The sequence below is a fragment of the Monodelphis domestica genome, chromosome X (assembly GCF_027887165.1).
Source record: "Monodelphis domestica isolate mMonDom1 chromosome X, mMonDom1.pri, whole genome shotgun sequence".
In the NCBI taxonomy this organism is placed as follows: domain Eukaryota; kingdom Metazoa; phylum Chordata; class Mammalia; order Didelphimorphia; family Didelphidae; genus Monodelphis; species Monodelphis domestica.
The window spans coordinates 31,305,574-31,325,025 of record NC_077235.1 but is presented as its reverse complement, the minus strand read 5'-3'; the positions used below and the strand labels follow the sequence as shown (position 1 = coordinate 31,325,025).

At 38.6% G+C, this 19,452-nt stretch overlaps 1 protein-coding gene across 1 annotated transcript in view; it reads right to left on the bottom strand.

Annotated features, from left to right (window-relative positions):
• Positions 1-19,452, bottom strand: part of ABCB7 (ATP binding cassette subfamily B member 7) — a 139,432-nt gene that overhangs the window by 27,912 nt on the left and 92,068 nt on the right. Inside the window, exons 5-6 of the mRNA XM_007505622.2 lie at positions 7,641-7,773; positions 6,922-7,190 (exon numbers count right to left, since the gene is read on the bottom strand). Coding sequence (XP_007505684.1) covers positions 6,922-7,190; positions 7,641-7,773 — 402 coding nt within the window. The remainder of the gene's footprint in view (positions 1-6,921; positions 7,191-7,640; positions 7,774-19,452) is intronic.

Below are 19,452 nucleotides of genomic sequence, written 5' to 3'. Positions count from 1 at the left end.
TCAAGAAATCCAAAGAGAAGGGCAGCTAAGTAGCACAGTAGATAAGAGTGCTATACCTGGAGTCAGGAGGACCTGGGTTCAAACCTGGCCCCAGACACTTCCTGGTTGTGTACCCTGGGCAAGTCACTGGATCCTGACTGCCTAGCTCTTACTGTTCTTCTGTCTTAGAAAGTAAGGGTTTAAAAAAACAGAAAAGAAAAAAATCCAAAGAGAAACTATAGTGATTTCTTCTACTCCAGTACTGGGGGAAAAAGTCAGCTAGAAGGCTGAGGGCAATATTAAAAGGCAATATTAAGAGGGGCTCCTTTAGCAAAGCAAATGCCAAGCCAATCAGAGATAGCCAGGGGTATCTCTGCAGTAGACTGCAATACTCTGAAAAGGCAGCAGTCAGTGGCTAGTTTGGTGCTGACTACCTCAGTGCCTCAACACTCAGACCAGAAGAGCACAGGGCCAGGGACTCTGATGTCACTCCCAAATACGCTGCCCTCAGACACCAGAGAAGCACTCAAGATCTAGCACTTCTGAATCTCAAAGATCTCAGTTGGCCTTAACGGGAGGTGGAGGTTAGCTCAAGAACTCAGGGGACTAGGGGCAAGACCAAGCAGGGCTTGACCCCCTGTTTCTCCCAAGCACAACAGGGGTGGGGGTACAGCCTGGGGCTCAATTTAGGAACTTAAGATGGAGAGTAATAAATCAAAGGAAACACTGACCATTATAAAAAATTCTTATAAATTTAATTCCATAATAACTGTAAGCAGAGACTCAAAGGAAAAAAAAGTCTATTTTCCACAAGGACTACATGAATATCTAGAAGAAATGAAACAAGGTTAAAAGAATGAAATAAAAGTACTAGAGGAAAAAAAGTGGAAGGAGAATAAGCAGATTAAAAGAGAAAATGGTAAGCTTTACATAAGAAATAGAATCCCTAAAAGTTAGAAAAGACCAAGAAGAAATAGATGACTCCATGAGACAGTAAAAAATATTAGAACAAAACAAAAGATAGGAAAAAACAGAAGAAAATATAAAATATCTGCCATTAAAAACAAATGAGCTTGTAAATTGGTAAAGGAGAGAACGTTTAAAAATCATGATACTCCCCTTTCCCCATTCCAAAAAAGCCTGCACACTGTATTTTTTAAAACCTCAAATGAAAATGAAAATTGCTCAGATTATTAGAACCATAGAACAAAGTAAAGGGAGAATGAATCTACTGGTCATCTTCTGAAAAGAATCCCCAAAGGAGAAGTCTCAGAAATGACATAACCAAAATTCAGAACTCCCAAATGAAAGGGGGGGGGGACTGTAGGCATCTTAGAAAGGGGTAATTCAAATAGCAAGGAACTTCAGTCAGGACCACACAAGGCCTGAGAATTTCAACCAAAAAACAAAAACAAAAACAAAAAAGAAAGATCTAAAGGGCAAAAGATAAAGGCTTACAACCAAGAATAACTAAGTAAAAAACTGAATATAATCCTATAGCAAAAGAAAGAATTTTTAAAAGACTAGAGGACTTGTGAGCATTTTTGATAAAAAGACCAAAGCTGAATAGAAACTGAAATACAAACACAAGAGCCCAGAGCCCACCTAAAAAGCCAAATTATTTCAGCAATTAGAAACTTTTTATGATGACGTAGTGCTAACATTCTAGTAGAGAAAAAAACAAGGGTCCCTTTGGAACCTTAATGTTTTCAAAGGGCACTGAGGGAGTTAAATAAGAAATGTAGAAGTCTTGAGAGGTGGACTGGCTCTCTTCTGAGGGTCTGAAGAGGGGTAAAAGAAGGAAGACATTAATGTAGAAAGGAAGTGGAAGCAGGCAGCCTTGGCTACTTCTCATAATTACAATATATGAGAATATATAAACATGGAAGAAGGGGTGTGGGAAATGGGCAACAGATGTAGCCCTTTTTCTAAAGCTGACAAAAGAGAGCAGAACAGAGCTTGGTGTGGAAATCAAGCAAATTCAACAGGAAAATAAGCTGACATGGGGGAAGGAGAGGGATGCAGGAATAAGAGAAAAGGTTATTTGGGGGAGAACACTCACAAACAAAACAAGCTTCCTAATTCTAAAGAAACCATGAGGGCAGAGGAGCAATAACTAGGATTTATATATTATTATTATAGATTACAAAGATATTATATATTTATAACCATGGGGGAGAAACAACTGTAAGATTAAAATTAATATACAATAACTCCAAGTATATTTTATAAGATTTATTAAGAATCACTTGAAGTAGGAAAAATACAAGAACAAAAGTAAAAACCTTAGTAAAGACACATGAGAAAAATTCTCCTGCCTGGCACTCACCCAACATCCCAGCTGCAATCAGGGGAAAGGAGCAAGAGGGCAGAGCTACATAAAACTTTTATCCTCCCTATGTTAGCACGTAACATGAGAAGGAACATGGGAAGCTGGGAAAGAGAGTCCCTGGGGAGCAAATCCAAATTATAAACAACTATAGTTGAAAAAAGTGCTTTAGATTGCTTCTTTGATAATTGTGGAATGGTTGAAAAAATTATAATATAGAAACATAAGGGAATATTACTATACTATAAGAAGAAGCAAAAGAGGTGAATGCAGAAAATCCTTCAATGGATTGCTGACAAAAAGAAGTTAGCAGGGATGTCCGTTATCACCACTGCTATTTATATTGTAATAGAAAATGATAGCAGTAGTAATTAGAGAAGAAAAAAAAATTGAAGGGATCAAAGTAGGGATTGAGGAAACTCAACTATCACTCTTTGCAAATGACATGATGGTTTACCTAAAGAATCCAAGAAAATAAACTAAAAAACTAGTAGAAACAATAACTTTAGCAAAGTTGCAGGGTACCAAAAAAAAAAAAGAAGTTAGCACAACCAGGAGATATATATATATATATATATATATATATATATATATATATATATATATATATATAAAAGAACAAATGCTGTAAAGAAAAACAATTTCTTGGGGGCAGCTGGGTGGCTCAGTATTGAAAGCCAGGCCTAAAGACAGGAGGTCCTGGGTTCCAATCTGGTTGCAGACACTTTCCAGCTGTGTGACCCTGGGCAAGTCACTTTTACCACACTGCCTAGCCCTTACAGTTCTTCAGCCTTGGAGCCAATACACAGTATTGACTCCAAGATGGAAGGTAAGGGTTTAAAAAAAAAACAAAAAAACCAAGATTTTTCAAGACTTCAAAATTCTGCCAGATGTAATGTCAGCACACCCACCTACAATGAAGCAGAAAGGTAATGGAGATAAGATGCAGAGATCCTCTTCTTTGGACATGGCTGCTATTGTGGATTAATTTTGTTTGATTATGCTTAGTTACTCTAAGTTGTTGTTTTTTTCACTTCCTTCCTGAATTTCATAAGTAGGAGTGGGAGTGAAAAGGCAACAGCTTTTCCGAAAATAAGGAAGGGTTGGTTAGCCTAATGATACCCCCAAAAAGAGGGCCACTGCAACATTTTTTTAGAAACTGCCCTAAAGTGAACAGAAGTTCAAAAAGAAGTACAGATTAACAGGACAGTTTTGAAAGCAATATGTAAAATTTATTATATACTGTTATTTTTTTAAAGCAAGTGCTATGAAACTGGGCTTTGTACAAAATCTTTTTGTGTTCTATCATGTGTATGAAAATAAAAAATAAAATAAGTCTCATTTTCCAACTGCAATGGAATAAAATTATTTTAATAAAAATTATGCTAAGAGAAAGATCTAAAACTGGAAAACTACAAATGAATCCAAAGCAACAACTAAAGAAATTAATGTAGGTAAAGAAAAAAAAAGTTCCCTCATGTAGGCTGAGAATTGATTGGAAGAGTAAAAAAAGACTGAATGTAGAAAATTAGCCAGCTCTCTCAATGATCACAAACTGTGCCTTTATACAAAAGCCCATCTTTCCATTACCAATATTCTCCTGGTGCTGCTATATCGCTAAGAATCATGGAATACCACGATCTCTAAAGAATCAAATTTGTGGGTGACCCCAAGGGCAACAGAGAGATTTATGATGACTCTAAGTAGGCTATGGCACGTTATCAATGATGATCTGTTTGTAAAAAGTGGCATGAAAGTCATCATTAATGACATGTATAACCAGAAAAGCTGGCTTGTCACGTATGGTGAGTGAAGAATAACAGATGGACAGGCCAAGGGCTACACTAATATCTACAAAATATTAAAAGACTCAGAGGAAGGCCTCTAGCACATTAGGTGTATCCTCTATGGAAGAATATATACAGCAAGCTCACAGACTGACAAGGCCTCAGGGCAGAAAGATTCTATGAAAGCTTGACAAGGGGACAACCATCTCTCTAGTAGCCAAGGTTTGCAACCTTGGGGTCATCCTCAACTCCTCACTCTCCCTCAACACTCATACCCAATCACTGTCAAGTCTGGCTGACTGAACCTCTGGGATGTCTCTGGTATCTCTCCCTTTCTCTATTCACATCATGACCACTGTAAGTCCAGTTCTCATCATCTCTTGCTTGGACTATTATGATAACCTCCTAATTGTTTACCCTGCCTTATGCTTCTTCCCTCTCTAAGGTCTCCTTCACACAGGCATCAAAGTTATATTGCTAAAGTACAAGACCAAGTCAATCCTCCCCTCATATAGCTTCAAGGTTTTCTTGCTGCCTCCAAGATGAACTAGAAATGCCCCTGCTTTACACATAAAACCATTTATAATCTAGCTCCAGGGAGCACTAGCTAGAGGCAGCTAGGTGGTGCAGTGGCTAGAATGCTAGTCACTAGGAAGACCAGAGTTCAAATCCTACCTCAGACACTTCCTAGCTATGTGCCTGACCCTGGACAAGTCACTTCAGCTGTCTGCCTCAGTTTCCTAACTGTAAAATGGGAATAATACTAGCACCCATATCCCAGGGTTGTTGAAAATTATAAAAATTAAATTTATATCTCAAAAAAGAAAAATATTATATTTTATGAGGTTTATTAAGGATCATTAGAAATCAAGGAATAAAGGGGATACAAAATAAAAACCACATGCCAATGGCTAGTTAGCCATTTTTCAAATTTTCCCCGCCTTACCACCATCACTGCTGATGCTACATCATGCAAGAAGAGAGGATGTGGGAGGCATTACTGCCAGTTAAATACCAATAACCTGATCTCACCAATGTGGAGATACAGGAGAGATTATAAGGAATTCTGAGAAATACCAAGGACTTCTGGGGAATGAAGTCTAAGGTTCAAAATCTCCATTTATACAGAACTGAAGTACAAACTCACGTTGGAATTCTGTAGTAACTACTTATATAATGTTCCCACTGTGAAATTTGTCACATCCTGTTACCATCCCAGTGTTGACACACAAAGCAATATTTCTGAGGCATCCTCAAAGACAATAGTAAGGCCAGTATGACATCAGGACCATCCTACTCTATCCAGATCCTGCTGGGAGAACTGACATCAATAGCCCATGGCATGTTCAGTGTAGAGTTCTACCAAAGCTCAGAGACTTTCACAACTACGTGCTGGAATCCTATGTCAAGCCCTGGCTCTAGCTCTCACTGTGTGCATGTGCATGTTGCATGTGTGTCTTTCTCCCTTCCCTGGAACCTTTCTTCTTCCTCTTCTCTCTTATGTATAGGACTCGATATCATAAATTGCCCCCCCACCCCCACTTTTTTCCCCATAAACTTAGTCTCTACTCCAGCCCTTGCTGAGAATGTATGTTGGTTTTTTAAAAAGCTACAAGATGTTGTTGGCCAACTATTGATTGACTGATATTTCCTTTTCTCTGTGTGTTCCCCATTGTTGTGCCCCCTGCTCCCTTACACCGAGCAGAATGTAAGGCCTGTAAGGGCATGAAGGGCCTTTCTGTCTCGTATCCCTAACTCACAGTGTATGTGGCACATATATTTAATAACATTTGCTGAAGTGAATTGAATTTCTACAGTGGTTCATGAAATAAGCTTAAATATAAACAAAAAATGGCTTCAAAGTGCAACCCCCTTAGCTCTGAAAGTCAGTAGGCCTGAACACTGGCTGCATAATGGTCTCAGAGCAGAGTTGCGAATGCCCATTTTCCTCTCTTCAGTGCTAAAATGGGGGGTGGGGTGGGGTGATGGCTAGAGAATCCTACACAAACTGTCACCTGAAAGATATAATGTTGGTTTTGCTGGACTTTTTTTCCCCCCAATCTCCATTACAAGGGGAAAGCTTATTGAGTAGGGGAAAAGAGGAGACGCACACTGAGAAATGAACAGGATGTAAAAAGAAAAGGCACTGATGGAAAAAAAAAGTGGAAATATTCAGTTGGTTAAATGGTGAAGAGCAGCTTAGAAATTCTAAAGTGAATCAAACTTATTTCAAAAAACTTTTTTTAATTATCTAATTTTGATTTGACTTTTTATAACATTCATTTATCATATTTATATATAAATTTATTCATTTATATATTTTTATATATTATATATAACATTCATATATATATATATATATATATATATATATACACACACACACATATATATATTAAATAACATTCATTTCATCTCTTCTACCAAGCAAGCCAATCTCTAGAACAAATATTTAAAAAGAAAAGGTAAAAAAAGTAGTTCAGTAAAACTAACCAACTTATACTATTATCTGGCTTAGAGCACATGCAATATCCCACCATCTTGACCTCTGCAACAAGGATGAAGGTTTAAGTTTAAGACCGTGCCCCACCCCCCCCCTCCAGCCCAAGTTCAAGAACTATGTGATTTAACAAAATTAACAACAAACTAAGTTGGGTAAACCACTGGAGCTTGGGGCAATAAAACTGGACCTGTACACAAATGAAATTATTCTTCAGGCTCATAATGGAACCACCACCTGTGAACCTGAAACAGTGAATATCTATTGAAAGGACTATATCTGACATGTAAATGACAGTTTGGGGTTTAAATGAAGCCAGCACTTACCAAAATGCCACTGACAAGGGTCACTTCGAACATGATGGGAAGAAGATTAAATACTAAAGCGCTCAGGACAAAACTGATACCCCTTGTTCCTCTGTCGATAGCCTTTGACAGAGCTCCTGTCTGTCTGCTCAGGTGGAAACTCAGATCCAGGTTGTGAAGGTGGAGAAAGACATTCCTGGCTATTCTGCGGATGGAATTTTGGGCCACTTTACCAAATACTGCATTGCGAACTTCATTAAAAAGGGCAGCACCAGCTCTTGATACACCATCTAAAATGATAATATTTAACAAAAAATTAAAAGGAAGGGAATGTAAAATGCAAAACCCTATGACAAGGATATTCTTATTTTGAACTCTCCACATTGTTGCGTATACTAGAAGAGTATTAAAAGCTACTGTACAGTTAGTACATTAAGTTAACTTAGTGGAAATAAATTCAACCAAGAACTAATGCACAGTTATAGGCTGTATCTTAACAGTCTAAAATTATAAGTTTTTATCATGATTTATATTTTGTTCCAAGATTGGAAAGATATAACTCAGGCTGCAGAATCTGGGAATGGATATTTTAAAACTAAGTTCAACTAAACCACCCAAAAGAATAAGAAACACATTAAATGCTAAGTTGTGTTAGCAGTGAAAAGGTTATATCAGCTAATCTATGACGAACTGCTTGCAGAAGAAAATTAACACCTGTAGAGAGATGAAGAAACACTTACAGCCAATCAGAACTGCTGTTGCCATGGTTGCTACTGTATTTGGTGCATCAGTCAAGTTTAATATGTCTCCTGACACCTGGTTGAGGTTGTCGACTGCATATTTAAACATGAAGGGAACTACTATATTCATGGCCTAAAAAAAAAAAAGCAATTATCCATACTGCGATGAAATATTTATTCATAAATGCATAAATATTTACCCTATATTAGCGCCTGTTGTCTCATTTGGAACTTCACCACTCAATGTCAGTAGGGCAGTTATGATGGGAAAAATGCTTGCTCCTGGGAGCACTGTCATCCCAGAGATTGTATTTCCCACTGACCCTGATCTTCAATATTCATTTTCATTGCTATATAAATGATTCAAATGTCACTTCCTTCCTCTATGAAGACTTCACAGGTCACCCTAGCCAGAAGTGATCAATAGAATCATGGGATTTAGAGCTAGAAGGAGACTTGGAGAACATCTTAATCCAATTTTTTTAATAGTTGAAGCCACTAAAGCCCAGAGAATTTTAGGTGATTTTCTCTGAGATCATCCTTCCTCCTGTAATTCTTCCTCCTGTAATTTTTCATTCATACCACTCTGATCACACAGGTCAAATCAACCAACATTTATTAAGTGCCTGCTATATGCCAGGATAAAAAGGTATATTCCCAACTCTCTGGGAGCTCAGTCTAACATATTACCTTCTATTACCCTTTATGGTAGAGATTTATGTACATCTTTCTGCCCTGATGGACTGTAAGTTCCCTGAGGACAAGGTATTCAAGCTTTGTTGAGAGGTAGCTGTGACACATGGTCTCTGACTTAGTCAAAGGTTCTGGGTTCTAGTTTTGGATCTCTTCTACCCATGAGGCTTTTGTCAAGTTCCTCTCCTCTCAAGACAAGCAAACATTTAAGGAAACACTTACTATGTGCTAGGCATTGTGCTAAGTGCTAAGGATATACATACAAGCAAGCAAGACAATCCCTACCCTCAAGGAGTTGACATTCTAGTAGGGAGTGGGAAGTGGGGGTACAAGTATCCATATATGAGAAAAGGCAGCTGTCAAAAAGCAAGAGAGTAGAATCGCTGTACAATGGGAAGATTGGACTAAACAACTAAAAAGGTTTCTTCTAATTCCTATGATGTGACTTTAACTTCCTTGAGTTCTTTTAATGAGGTCTTTCTTAATTCCCTAAGTATCAAGCACAATCCCCTGATGTGTAGATTTAATTAATGTTTCGGTATGAAAAATTGAAAACAAAGCTACTTTGATACACAGAGTTCATTCAAATGATGGTAAAAGAGACAATATTTAAAGTTTAATATCAGTAACTAATATTTGCTATAATAGATACTAGTAAAAAGTATAATCAACTCCAAAGCACAAATAAAGCTTTTAAAAGTCATCATATAGTTGAACCACAAGGATAACTCACATCCCATAACTTCTCCAAAGTTATCCGTGAAAGGAACAAGTTTGAATTCCAGGTCTTTTACTTACTACCCATAAAATGTCACACAAGAGAGTTAGTTTACTTCCCTGGGTCTTGGGGTCCTCATCTGTAAAATGAGAGGTTGGACTAGGCAGGTGCCTCTCAGCTCTAAATCTCCAAATATAGGAGCAAGAAGTCTATTAGACTACTCAAATTTATTAAGACTATGTACAGTCATTTGCTATGAAAATTGATCTATTAGAGAACAATGCTTGGTGTTACTTCTGTCACTTCTCAACATAGCATCAAGAGCTAGTGTGTAATAGTTAAGTGGCCAAAAGAAATATATTATTTTCAAAGGAAGAACTGCAAACCCTAAATGACCACATCTCAAAAGCTGCAAATAGTAAGAGAAATGCAAATCAAACAACTGGAGTTTCACCTCAAAGATGAGCATAACAAAATTCCTGAGTCCCATGTTTGAGGGATACTAAGAAGACGGGCACACTAATACACTATTGGTGGAGCTGCTTAGTGGTCCAAACATTCTGAATCCAATTTGGAATTATCAAAAAGTGAGTAGGAAATAAACGACAGAAACAAAGGTTTGAGAAGGGGAGAAAAGGCAAAGACGTGCAATTTAGATATATTCAGATAACAAACACAAGCATGTATATATTTAAAAGAGAATTTTTAGAGCTATAAAGGGGCTTTAGAGATCATTTAATTCAACCCCTACATTAAAAAGATGAATAAATGAGGACCAGAAAGGAAAAATGATTTGCCCAAGGTCATAGAGCTAGAAGAAGACAGAGCCAGGATTTGAAACCAGATGCTCGGATTTCCAATTAATCGGAAAACATTTATTAAGCACTTATTTTATGCCAGGCACTATAAATAGGTTCTGGGGATATGGACACAAAAAGTAAACTACCTGTGCCTAAGGATCTGAATTCTAGTGGGGATGATAATACATGTTACTATAAAAAATATGGACCAAAAAAAGAAAGGAATCGGACATGGTAAGGCATTAGCATCTCTAGGATATTCTTATCCTTTCTGGTGTCATAGACCTCTGAGGAAGCCTATTGATTCCTCAGAATAATGTTTTTTAAAATGAATAAAATACAGAAAAATATAAAGGAAACTTATGAAATTGAAATATAGCTATCTACCTAACTACCTAAAAAGTCCACAAGCCCTAAGTTAAGAACCCCTACTGTTAGATATAACAGAAAGAACTTATTTCTTGTGCACCTTTGATTATTGATATAAGGAAATGCATGGTTGCCAAAGGTATTCACTGCTGTCATGCACAGAGATTGTCCAGAGCAGAGCCTGAGTAAAAGTGGGATTCCTTATAAATGGAGAGAGGTCTTCCAGATGTTCCTGTTAATGGATAATAGGTTATTGATTGCAACAGGCTGTGGAACACTGCCAAGCCTCCCAAGCTTGAGGCTCCATAATCACTTAAAGGGTTTAACCTAACTATCCACACAGGAACAAACAAGAAGATAAAGAATGACTATTGTCCACATTACAATATGTACAGCTGGACCCAGAGCACTGTTTGGGGAGTGCAGGTGGGGAGATGGGGGGGGGGAGAGAGAGAGAGAGAGAGAGAGAGAGAGAGAGAGAGAGAGAGAGAGAGAGAGAGAGAGAGAGAGAGAGAGAGAGAGAGAGAGAGAGAGAGAGACAGAGAGAGAGAGAGAGAGAGAGAGAGAGAGAGAGAGACAGAGAGAGAGACAGAGAGAGAGACAGAGAGAGAGAGACAGAGAGAGACAGAAAGAGACAGAGACAGAGATGGAGGGAGAGGGAGACAGAGACAGAGAGAGAGAGACACTGGGGGGGGGGGGGGGAAGGGAGTGTGTGAGAGAGGCCCCTTGGGCAGACAGTGCAGACAAGACAATGAAATGGAACCAGGATAAAAGTAGGCTAAATTGCATTTGGGAAAGTGTGCTTTTCTTTCAATGCCCCTAAGCTTTTCCCTGAAAGAAAAAATCATCTATTCAACACTAATATTCTCCAAGTAATATTATGTGGCTACAAAACATGGAATTCCACAATCTCTAAAAAATCAAAATTGTGAGTCAACCAAAGAGCTATGAAAAAACTGATGGTAGGCATAAACCAGTTATCATCAATTATAGCTTTTACATGATTAGTGATGTAAAAAAATATCATTAAAGAAATACAAGAACAGAAAAAGGTGGTAAACCAGTCTTGCAGCAAAAGTAAAGGACAACAGGTAAACAACTCATGTGCTACTTTGGTACAAATGCAATCTTAAGAGCTCCAGAATGTTGAGTGAACCCACAAAGGAAGAAGACTCGTGGGAAAACATGAACAAGAGGTATGCAGAGAAAGAAGGCTTAGACGACTTGTGATTTACACAGTTGAAAGAGGGACCCACACTGATGAAATCACATACCCATTGAAGTACAAAAACACGTGAAGTTCTGCAAGCCTTAAGAAAAACAAAGAAATCCCAGCTCCTGTTAACATTACATTCTTGCACCATTCATTTTTACTAAATATAAAGCCTGTACTGACAACAATCCTAATTTTAGCTACAACTGATAGAAGCTATTTAAATCTTACCAATCAAGTCTCCAATATAAGGTATATGAGTGTCTTAGCAACTAAGCAGGTGTTTTAACACCCAACAATATCATTAAAGTACACAGCAGATGTTGGAAAGCTTTATAAAATGAAGCAACTTTGCATTACGTTTGACATTGAGGCAAACTGTTTCAAACTTGGAAAAGAAAACAACACATTGAAACAGTGGTAGACTGGATAACTGACTTTCCAAATATTATCAAAAGAAATATATGCCCTCTTTTAAAGAAAAGCCACTTCTTAATAGATTTGGGGTCTGAGAGTTATCAGCCATTGTAAAATTGTCAACTATTGGATGGTCTGCCCACTCGACCTATTAAGTTATAGCCATTTAGCTATTACCCACAAGTTCAGATGCAAAAATGGCCCTAAGAAGGAGAAATGCCAGGATGTGTCTATCCAGAGCTGAGGGGTTCAGCATTATCAGTCTTGTCAAGGATTTTGTTCTAGCCACAAGGCTACACACTGGGGTAGTACAAAGTCCAGTGTAACCAAGCTCCCTTTACTCCATATCCCCAGAAATGAGTCCCAGACTGGTTGCCTGTATCTAAGTCCCTGACACCATTCTCTGGTATCCTTACTTTAGAATTGCTGTCTTTCCTTGCTTGTGCCAGCCTTACCAGGAACTGAATTCTTCCCTCAGTCTCCTGCCATCAGACAAGCTGGATAGCATTCTCCACATGACCCTCAATTCCACTCACTTCTTTCACCTCAGTGAAAACCCTCTTCTACCTTTGCTTATTATCCTTCTAATGAAGCTCCTTATTGGTATCCTGTCTCTTCTCTCTCTCATCTAGCTTTTAAAGTAACCTTCCTGGGGGCAGCCAAGCCCTTACCACTCTTCTGCCTTGGAACCAATACACAGTATTGATTCCAAGATGGAAGGTGATTAAAAATAAACAAACAAACAAATAAAGTAACCTTCCTAATGTGAAGTTTAGATGCTACTGCTTCCTTGATCAGAAATCTTACTAAGTTCAGAATAAGACAGAAATTCCTGTCTGGCATCCAAGATCCTCCATAACCTAGCTTTGCACCTTTATCTCACAATATTCTCCTGAACACATTCTATCTTCCAGACTAGGTTTAATACTAGCAAATCCTTAATCACATTCTTCACTCTCAAGCTGCCATCATGCATTCATGTTCTCCATTTACTCATATCACCTATGTTCCCTCCTTGTGTCTATCTGTTGAAATCTTTCTTTTCCTTTAAAGTTCAACTGAGAAGCCATTCTTTCCACAAAGCCTTCCTTCCCTAATTCTGCCTGCCCCTCTACCTGCTACATCCATGTTGGCAAACTTATGGCACACATGCAGAGGGGGTTGCCCACTTCTCCCTCTCCATGGGTACCTGAGGACATCTCTAACATGACCCGTTCCTCTGCTCAGCAGCCCATTGGGAGTTCTTCCTCTCTCCCCTGTCTGGGGTAAAGTGGGGAGATGGTGGGGGGGGGTATGAAGGTTGTAGTCTGGGTACTCAGTCTCTAAAGCAGTGGTTCTCAACCTTTCTAATGCCATGACCCTGCAATACAGTTCCCCATGTTGCAGTGACCCCAAACCAAAACATTATTTTGGTGGCTACTTCAAAACTGTAATTTTGCTACAGTTATGATTTGGAATGTAAATACCTGATATGCATTATGTATTCTCATTGCTACAAATTGAGAGGTTGAGAACCGCTGCTCTAAAGGGTTCACCATCACTGCACTACACCAATACCAAGCTGAAAGTGATTCCTCACCTCAACACTTGTTTGACTCTTTCTTCTTTCCCTATCACAATCTACTTATTTGGGTACATATCTTATCCCCCTAATAGAATGTAAGCTCTTTGAGGGCAAGGACTCTGGTTTTTTCATCTTTGTATTCCTAGCACCTGGTACAGTGTCTTGCACACATCAGTGTTTGGTGAATGAGTGAATACCCTTCTTGCCCATGCTAAAATCACCCAAACCAATCATTTACACACCTCTGGGGTTAACCAACTTCCAATAACTCTGCCTACCTGGCTCTCAACTTATTTATCGCCTATTGCTACCTTACCCTGTTGCTCTACTCACCTATCAAGGCTGTTGCACATATCTGGAAAAACAACATGATATCTGAGGTCTTTTCCACCTGTAAAATCCTAGGATGACAGGATCTTTTCATTCACTGATGGAACCTTTTCAGACTGTTCCTTTTACCTCAGGGAATCTGGCTCTCATTAGTCTGGCCTGCCCCATATCCCACTGTGCCTAAGTAATAACAAAGCCTGAAAAAAAACAAGCCAGTCAACATCCCTTCACAGCAGCATCAGATGCGCTGTTCTTTAAACTTGAAAATGATATCCACAACTGCTTAAACATTCTTAGTCTTGAAGAATACAGTGCAGAAATGGGCCTTGAAGATCATCTCTTCTAACCCTTTCATTTTATAGAAGAAAAACCTGCGGCTCAGAGATGGGGAGTGAAGTGTTCAATGTCTTCATTCCGTGAAATCTCTTCCCTGCCACGTGGATGGACCCCTTTTCTCTGGAAGCATTTCTTCTCGGCCCTCATTCTAATAGAACTGATTGAGCATGGGTGCCTGAGCTTCCCTGGGGAAGACAAGTGATTTTAGTGACTACTTTAGTAGCACTAAAGTGCTAAATTGCCATGGTAAAAACATTTCTGTTTTGTGTTCCTCTGAAAGCTGTAAGGAAAGTCAAAAGTAAAAATAGGAAGCTGGTTTTATCCCTTCTCCCCACAAGGGGAACACACAAGCTCATTCTCCCCAAGGCAAGCCTGGGTGAAGAGATAAGCTTTGTACCAAGCCCTGAAAGGCGACAGGTTCAGACTCTTTCAGTCTGATTGGAAAATCAACCATACTCCAGAGGAATAACAATAAATTCTGGTGTCAACCACATGATGAAAACCTTTTAATAAAAGTGCACGCATGTACATACATACATACACACACACACACATACATACACACACACACTCAGACACCCCTAGTCTTTTAATGAAACATCTCCTCCTAGAGTGACAGAATTTTATGAAGACTGGTCACTCTAAACATTGACAGCAAAAGAAAAAACACTTTAGTGTAGTTTGGTAAGAAACCTCCACTCTAAGCTACAGCCCAATGCCTCATTCAGATATAGACCTGGCAAGAGATGTTGTGCATGGAATCTACAGATGGCACTTTGCCATAAGGTTGGTCAACAGGTGAACGATTGTTTTAGTCATGGTAACTCAAAACAACTATATTAAAAACTTATGCAATCTGCACCCATGAAGGGAGGATCTAAACACCAATTGCTTCAGAGATCCTTGAAGTGTTGAAGTCTGGAAAGCCTCAGGAGGAATCAAATCTATTTGAGGAATAAAATATTTCATCCACTGAATCTCCCACATACCTGCATGTTGACATATACACACATGTTTTATTCTGTAAAAAGTCAATGAACATTTAGCCTAATCAGGTGAAGTCATGAAGCAGAGCAACTTCTCCAGGTAATTCCTACAGAAAATTATGTTTAATGTGACTTGCATTGCTCTTGACTCTCCATTCCCACAGGATTACTATAAGTCTCTTAATAGATATCACCATCTTAAAAATCCTTCTGCCCTTTCCAATCCACCCTACATACTACATTCAAGGATAATCTGATAATTCTTCTTGAACAATATCCCCCTCACGTCCTTCAAAGAACTTCAAAACTCCTTATCAAGAGATGAAATCAGGGGGCAGCTAGGTGGCTCAGTGGATTGAGAGTCAGGTCTAGAGATGGGAGGTCCTAGGTTCAAATATGGACTCAGACACTTCCCAGCTGTGTGACCCTGGGCAAGTCACTTGACCCCCATTGCCTAGCCCTTACCACTCTTCTGCCTTGGAGCCAATACACAGTATTGACTCCAAGACAGAAGGTGAGGGTTTAAAAAAAAAAAGAGAGAGAGATAAAATCTAACCATTACTTTTTGGCATTCAAGGCCTGGCAAAATCTGGTTCCATTTGCTTCTGTGATTTCTATTCCTGAATACCAAACTTCCACTCCATATAAATGGTTCACTAATATCATCCTCCAGGCATGTCATATACATTCCCACCTTCACTGCTGCTCATGATGTTCTCTCGGCTTGCCTAAATCTTATTCTCTGAATCTCCCCTGGCACTTGGCACAGCATAAGCTGCCTTGGTTAAGTGGAGGGAGGCCACCGTCCATCGAGTTGCATGTGTTTTGAGAAAGTCACTTCACCAGTTGGTTTGCCTTAAATGTTTTCCTTTGCTACAAGGGAGGGTACAAAGGGAACAAAGGTATATGGGAAAACAAATGGTGTAACAAACAAGAGGTATCAAGAAGAACTTTTTAATGGTGAGAGGTGCTTTCCATTCTAAAAAATTTAGGTCTTTTATTAAGGGGAATAGGAGAAAGATAGCAGTAAAACTGGCAAGGGCTTTAGTCATTTAATTCAACTCCTTTGTTTTACAAAGGGAAGACCTGAGGCCCAGAGTCAAAGTGACTTGCCCAAGGCCACACATCTGGCATCACAGCTGAGTCTCTTCTACTGTACCACTATGCCAAAAAACAGAAAGAAGAAGCTCTGGATGACTATGTCCACATTCTTCATGCCACACTCACACCTCAAAGTGGTCAAAACCAATAAAATCATATAGTCGCACCTTTCCCTAGCTTTATTTTTTCAACTACTTTGGTATAGAACTTATGAATATAACTGCAAAACCACTGTCAGTGATATCTGAAGTATCATGGGATTTTTTAAAAGGGGAAAAGTATAGATTCTTTTTAAAAAAAGTATAGATTCTATAAACTACCAGACAGTATGCTAGATGTTAATTACTGAAAATATGTAAATTGATTATTAAATGGACGGTTCATGAGGACTTATGAAGTGATGCATTATATTTAAATAACTATAAGATAAGCATGTGTTCAGTAAGGAAGGCAGACCTACTACATTTCCTTTTATAACAATAAACAGGCAGCAAGGTGGATAGGGGGTAAAGTGCTGGACTTAGACTTCAAAAGACTGGAGTTCAAATGCTGCCTCAGACACTTACTTAGCTATGAGATCTTGGGCAAGTCCCTGGTCCTAGTCTGCTCAACAACTTCATCAAATATCTAGCTAGAAGGTATAGAAAGCATGTTTACTAAATCTGCAAGTGGCACAAATCTAGAAGCAATAGTTAATATATGAGCTGATAGAAAAGGACCTAAAAAGAGCAATAGGTTGTAATGTAGTTTGAATCTATTTGGATGAAACAGAAAGAAGTAAATGTAAAGTCTTGAACTTGGCTTCAGGAGTCCAAGAAGAAGTACTGACGATAGATGACAGATGATAGAGGGAGACCAGTTTTCAGTGGACCCAAAATGAGTCAACAGTACAATGTTGTAACCAAGAAAGCAAATATAATTAATTACAGATTACATTCATTAAGAGTACAGTGTCCAGAACAAGGCAGGTGAACATCTCTATGCCATGCTGCAACACAGTACCATGCTCAGCTAGGAACACATTTGAGAAAGAATATTGCATGTGTTCCAGCTTGTCAAAGGAAGGTCACCAAGACGGTACGAGAATTGGAAGTCGCGCCACATAAGACTTTCTTGGGGGATTTGGAGGTGTCTTCAACTATTTGAAGGGTTGTCTTGTGGAAGAGGGAGCAGAATTATTCTACACAACCCTAGAAAGTAAAACAAGGAGCAATGTATAGAAGTTACAGCAAGGTGAATTTGAGAAGAACTTCCTAATGATTAAAGCTGTCTTCAAAATGGCAGAGGCTGCTTCAATTCCCAGTCGTTCGAAGTTTTCAGGCAGAGAGGATGATGACTTGTCAAGGATGTTGTAGGAAGGATTCATGGGTCAGGTAGAAGTCAGACTAGCTGACCTCTTAACAATCCTTCCAACTGAAATTCTCTATCATTTGAAAGACTGACAATAATTAATCTCTTCCATGGTAGCCTGCCATAGCTAATGGCTCTCTAGCTTGTACTGCCAGAAAAGAACTGCCTAGTTTGGATCTAAACACTTCTGGACAAGCAGAAGTGAACTCCTTGTTCCTCTATTTAACAACCTCTCATCCTCTCAGCAGGACAAGAAGGTAATGGCGGAAATTAGGCACAGAAGGCACTAATGGAAGATTTGATGGAAACTAGTGGAGGGGGAGAAGAAAGCAGAAAATCAAGTATTTAGGCGATTCTCTTACCTTTGGGGAAAGAGTGAAGCCTTGAGAAAACCTCTTCATTAAGGTTTTGACTCCAGGTAAGAAAAATAAACTCTACTGAGGTCCAATTACATCAACACAAATCTTCCTTTTCTAGTTTCAAAAACTTTGGAAATTAACTCAGTTAATAAAGCTATTTTACTTCTTATATGAAATTATCCTTTTGGTTTAGAAATATAGAGGTTTCTTCTTTTGAGAAAATGGAGAATTCTGGGTTGTTGTTTTTTAAAAGAGCAATCTTAACAGAGAAAAAAATCTGAATAACTGAGTATTTAGGACATATGGAAAAGGAACCAAGGAAAAGAAGACGCATTTATTAAGCCTACTGTAATGTGTTGGGGACTGTGAAAAGAATTTTACAAAAAACAATTCATTCAATCTTAGTATTTTCAAACCAGTTTTGGGAAGGTAAGCAATAGGCTTAAATAGTTTGCATAAATAATGAGTAGAAGACTATATTGAAGACAGAGAAAATTTACAAGTAGTCTGTTCAATGGTTTTCTATTTAAAACTACTAATTTAATCAAGAAACTGCAAACCTGATAAGAAGCAAAATAGGAGCTGGAAATGTGTGGCAGGACCAAGTAACCTCGATTTCCCCCGGAGGGTAAGGTCAGCTAAAAGCTAGGGACTATAATATTCACAAAATGAGACTGCTTCATTTTATTTCACCACTCAACTACACAGAGATGGACACAAATTAAACAGGGAAAAACAACTGACAGCCAAAGTCTTCAATGTATGTACTAAGCTATGAGATGAAAGTCCCCCAGGAGCGGAACAATTTAGAAGGTCTCATCCCCTTTTCTCTATGTTTAATGAACTACCCAATACTAGCAGCAGGAATTTTGTGTCAAGGGAAGCAACTTTTTCTTAAAATTCTTATATTAATGCAGTCTTATCACACTGTATCCTACAATTTGTTTGACTAAAAGTTAACAAGGCTCCTGAACTAATGAGGCTAGGGGAGTTAAAAACATTTCAGGATACAAATCAGTTTTCCCAATTAATGGCAAAGACAATATACTCCTTTCTAAGAAAAGGTCCATTTCATGACATTTTTCAAATTACCACAGTACAACTTTTGAAACGCTGAGATAGTAGTTAAAGGGAAAAGAAGAACTAGGCCGAATGGATTATCAGCCTAGCCAGAGGGACATGGATGAGATAAGAATCAGAACACATGAGCAAGGTGGCCTCAGTTTATATTGTTATGGTATTACAGGAAAGCTAAATCAGATCAAAGTTGTGCCAGTCATCTTCTTATATAAATTATACCACTAATTCAAAAATATTTTGTCTTCATTTCAGATTGATTTCTAATACCACGGGACTTTGGCCATTTTAAAGTCTCTTTGGTCACAGGGTGGGTATTGGATGAGGAAAATGAAAACCTTTGTCTCAATAAATAAGAGGTCAAGTGCATGAATGGAACAGACAAGAAAAAATGCAAATCATAAATGCCCACATGAAAACAGGCTCCAAGTCATTCCTATTATGAGAAATGCAGGGGGCAGCTGGATGGCTCAGTGGATTGAGAGCCAGGCCCAGAGAT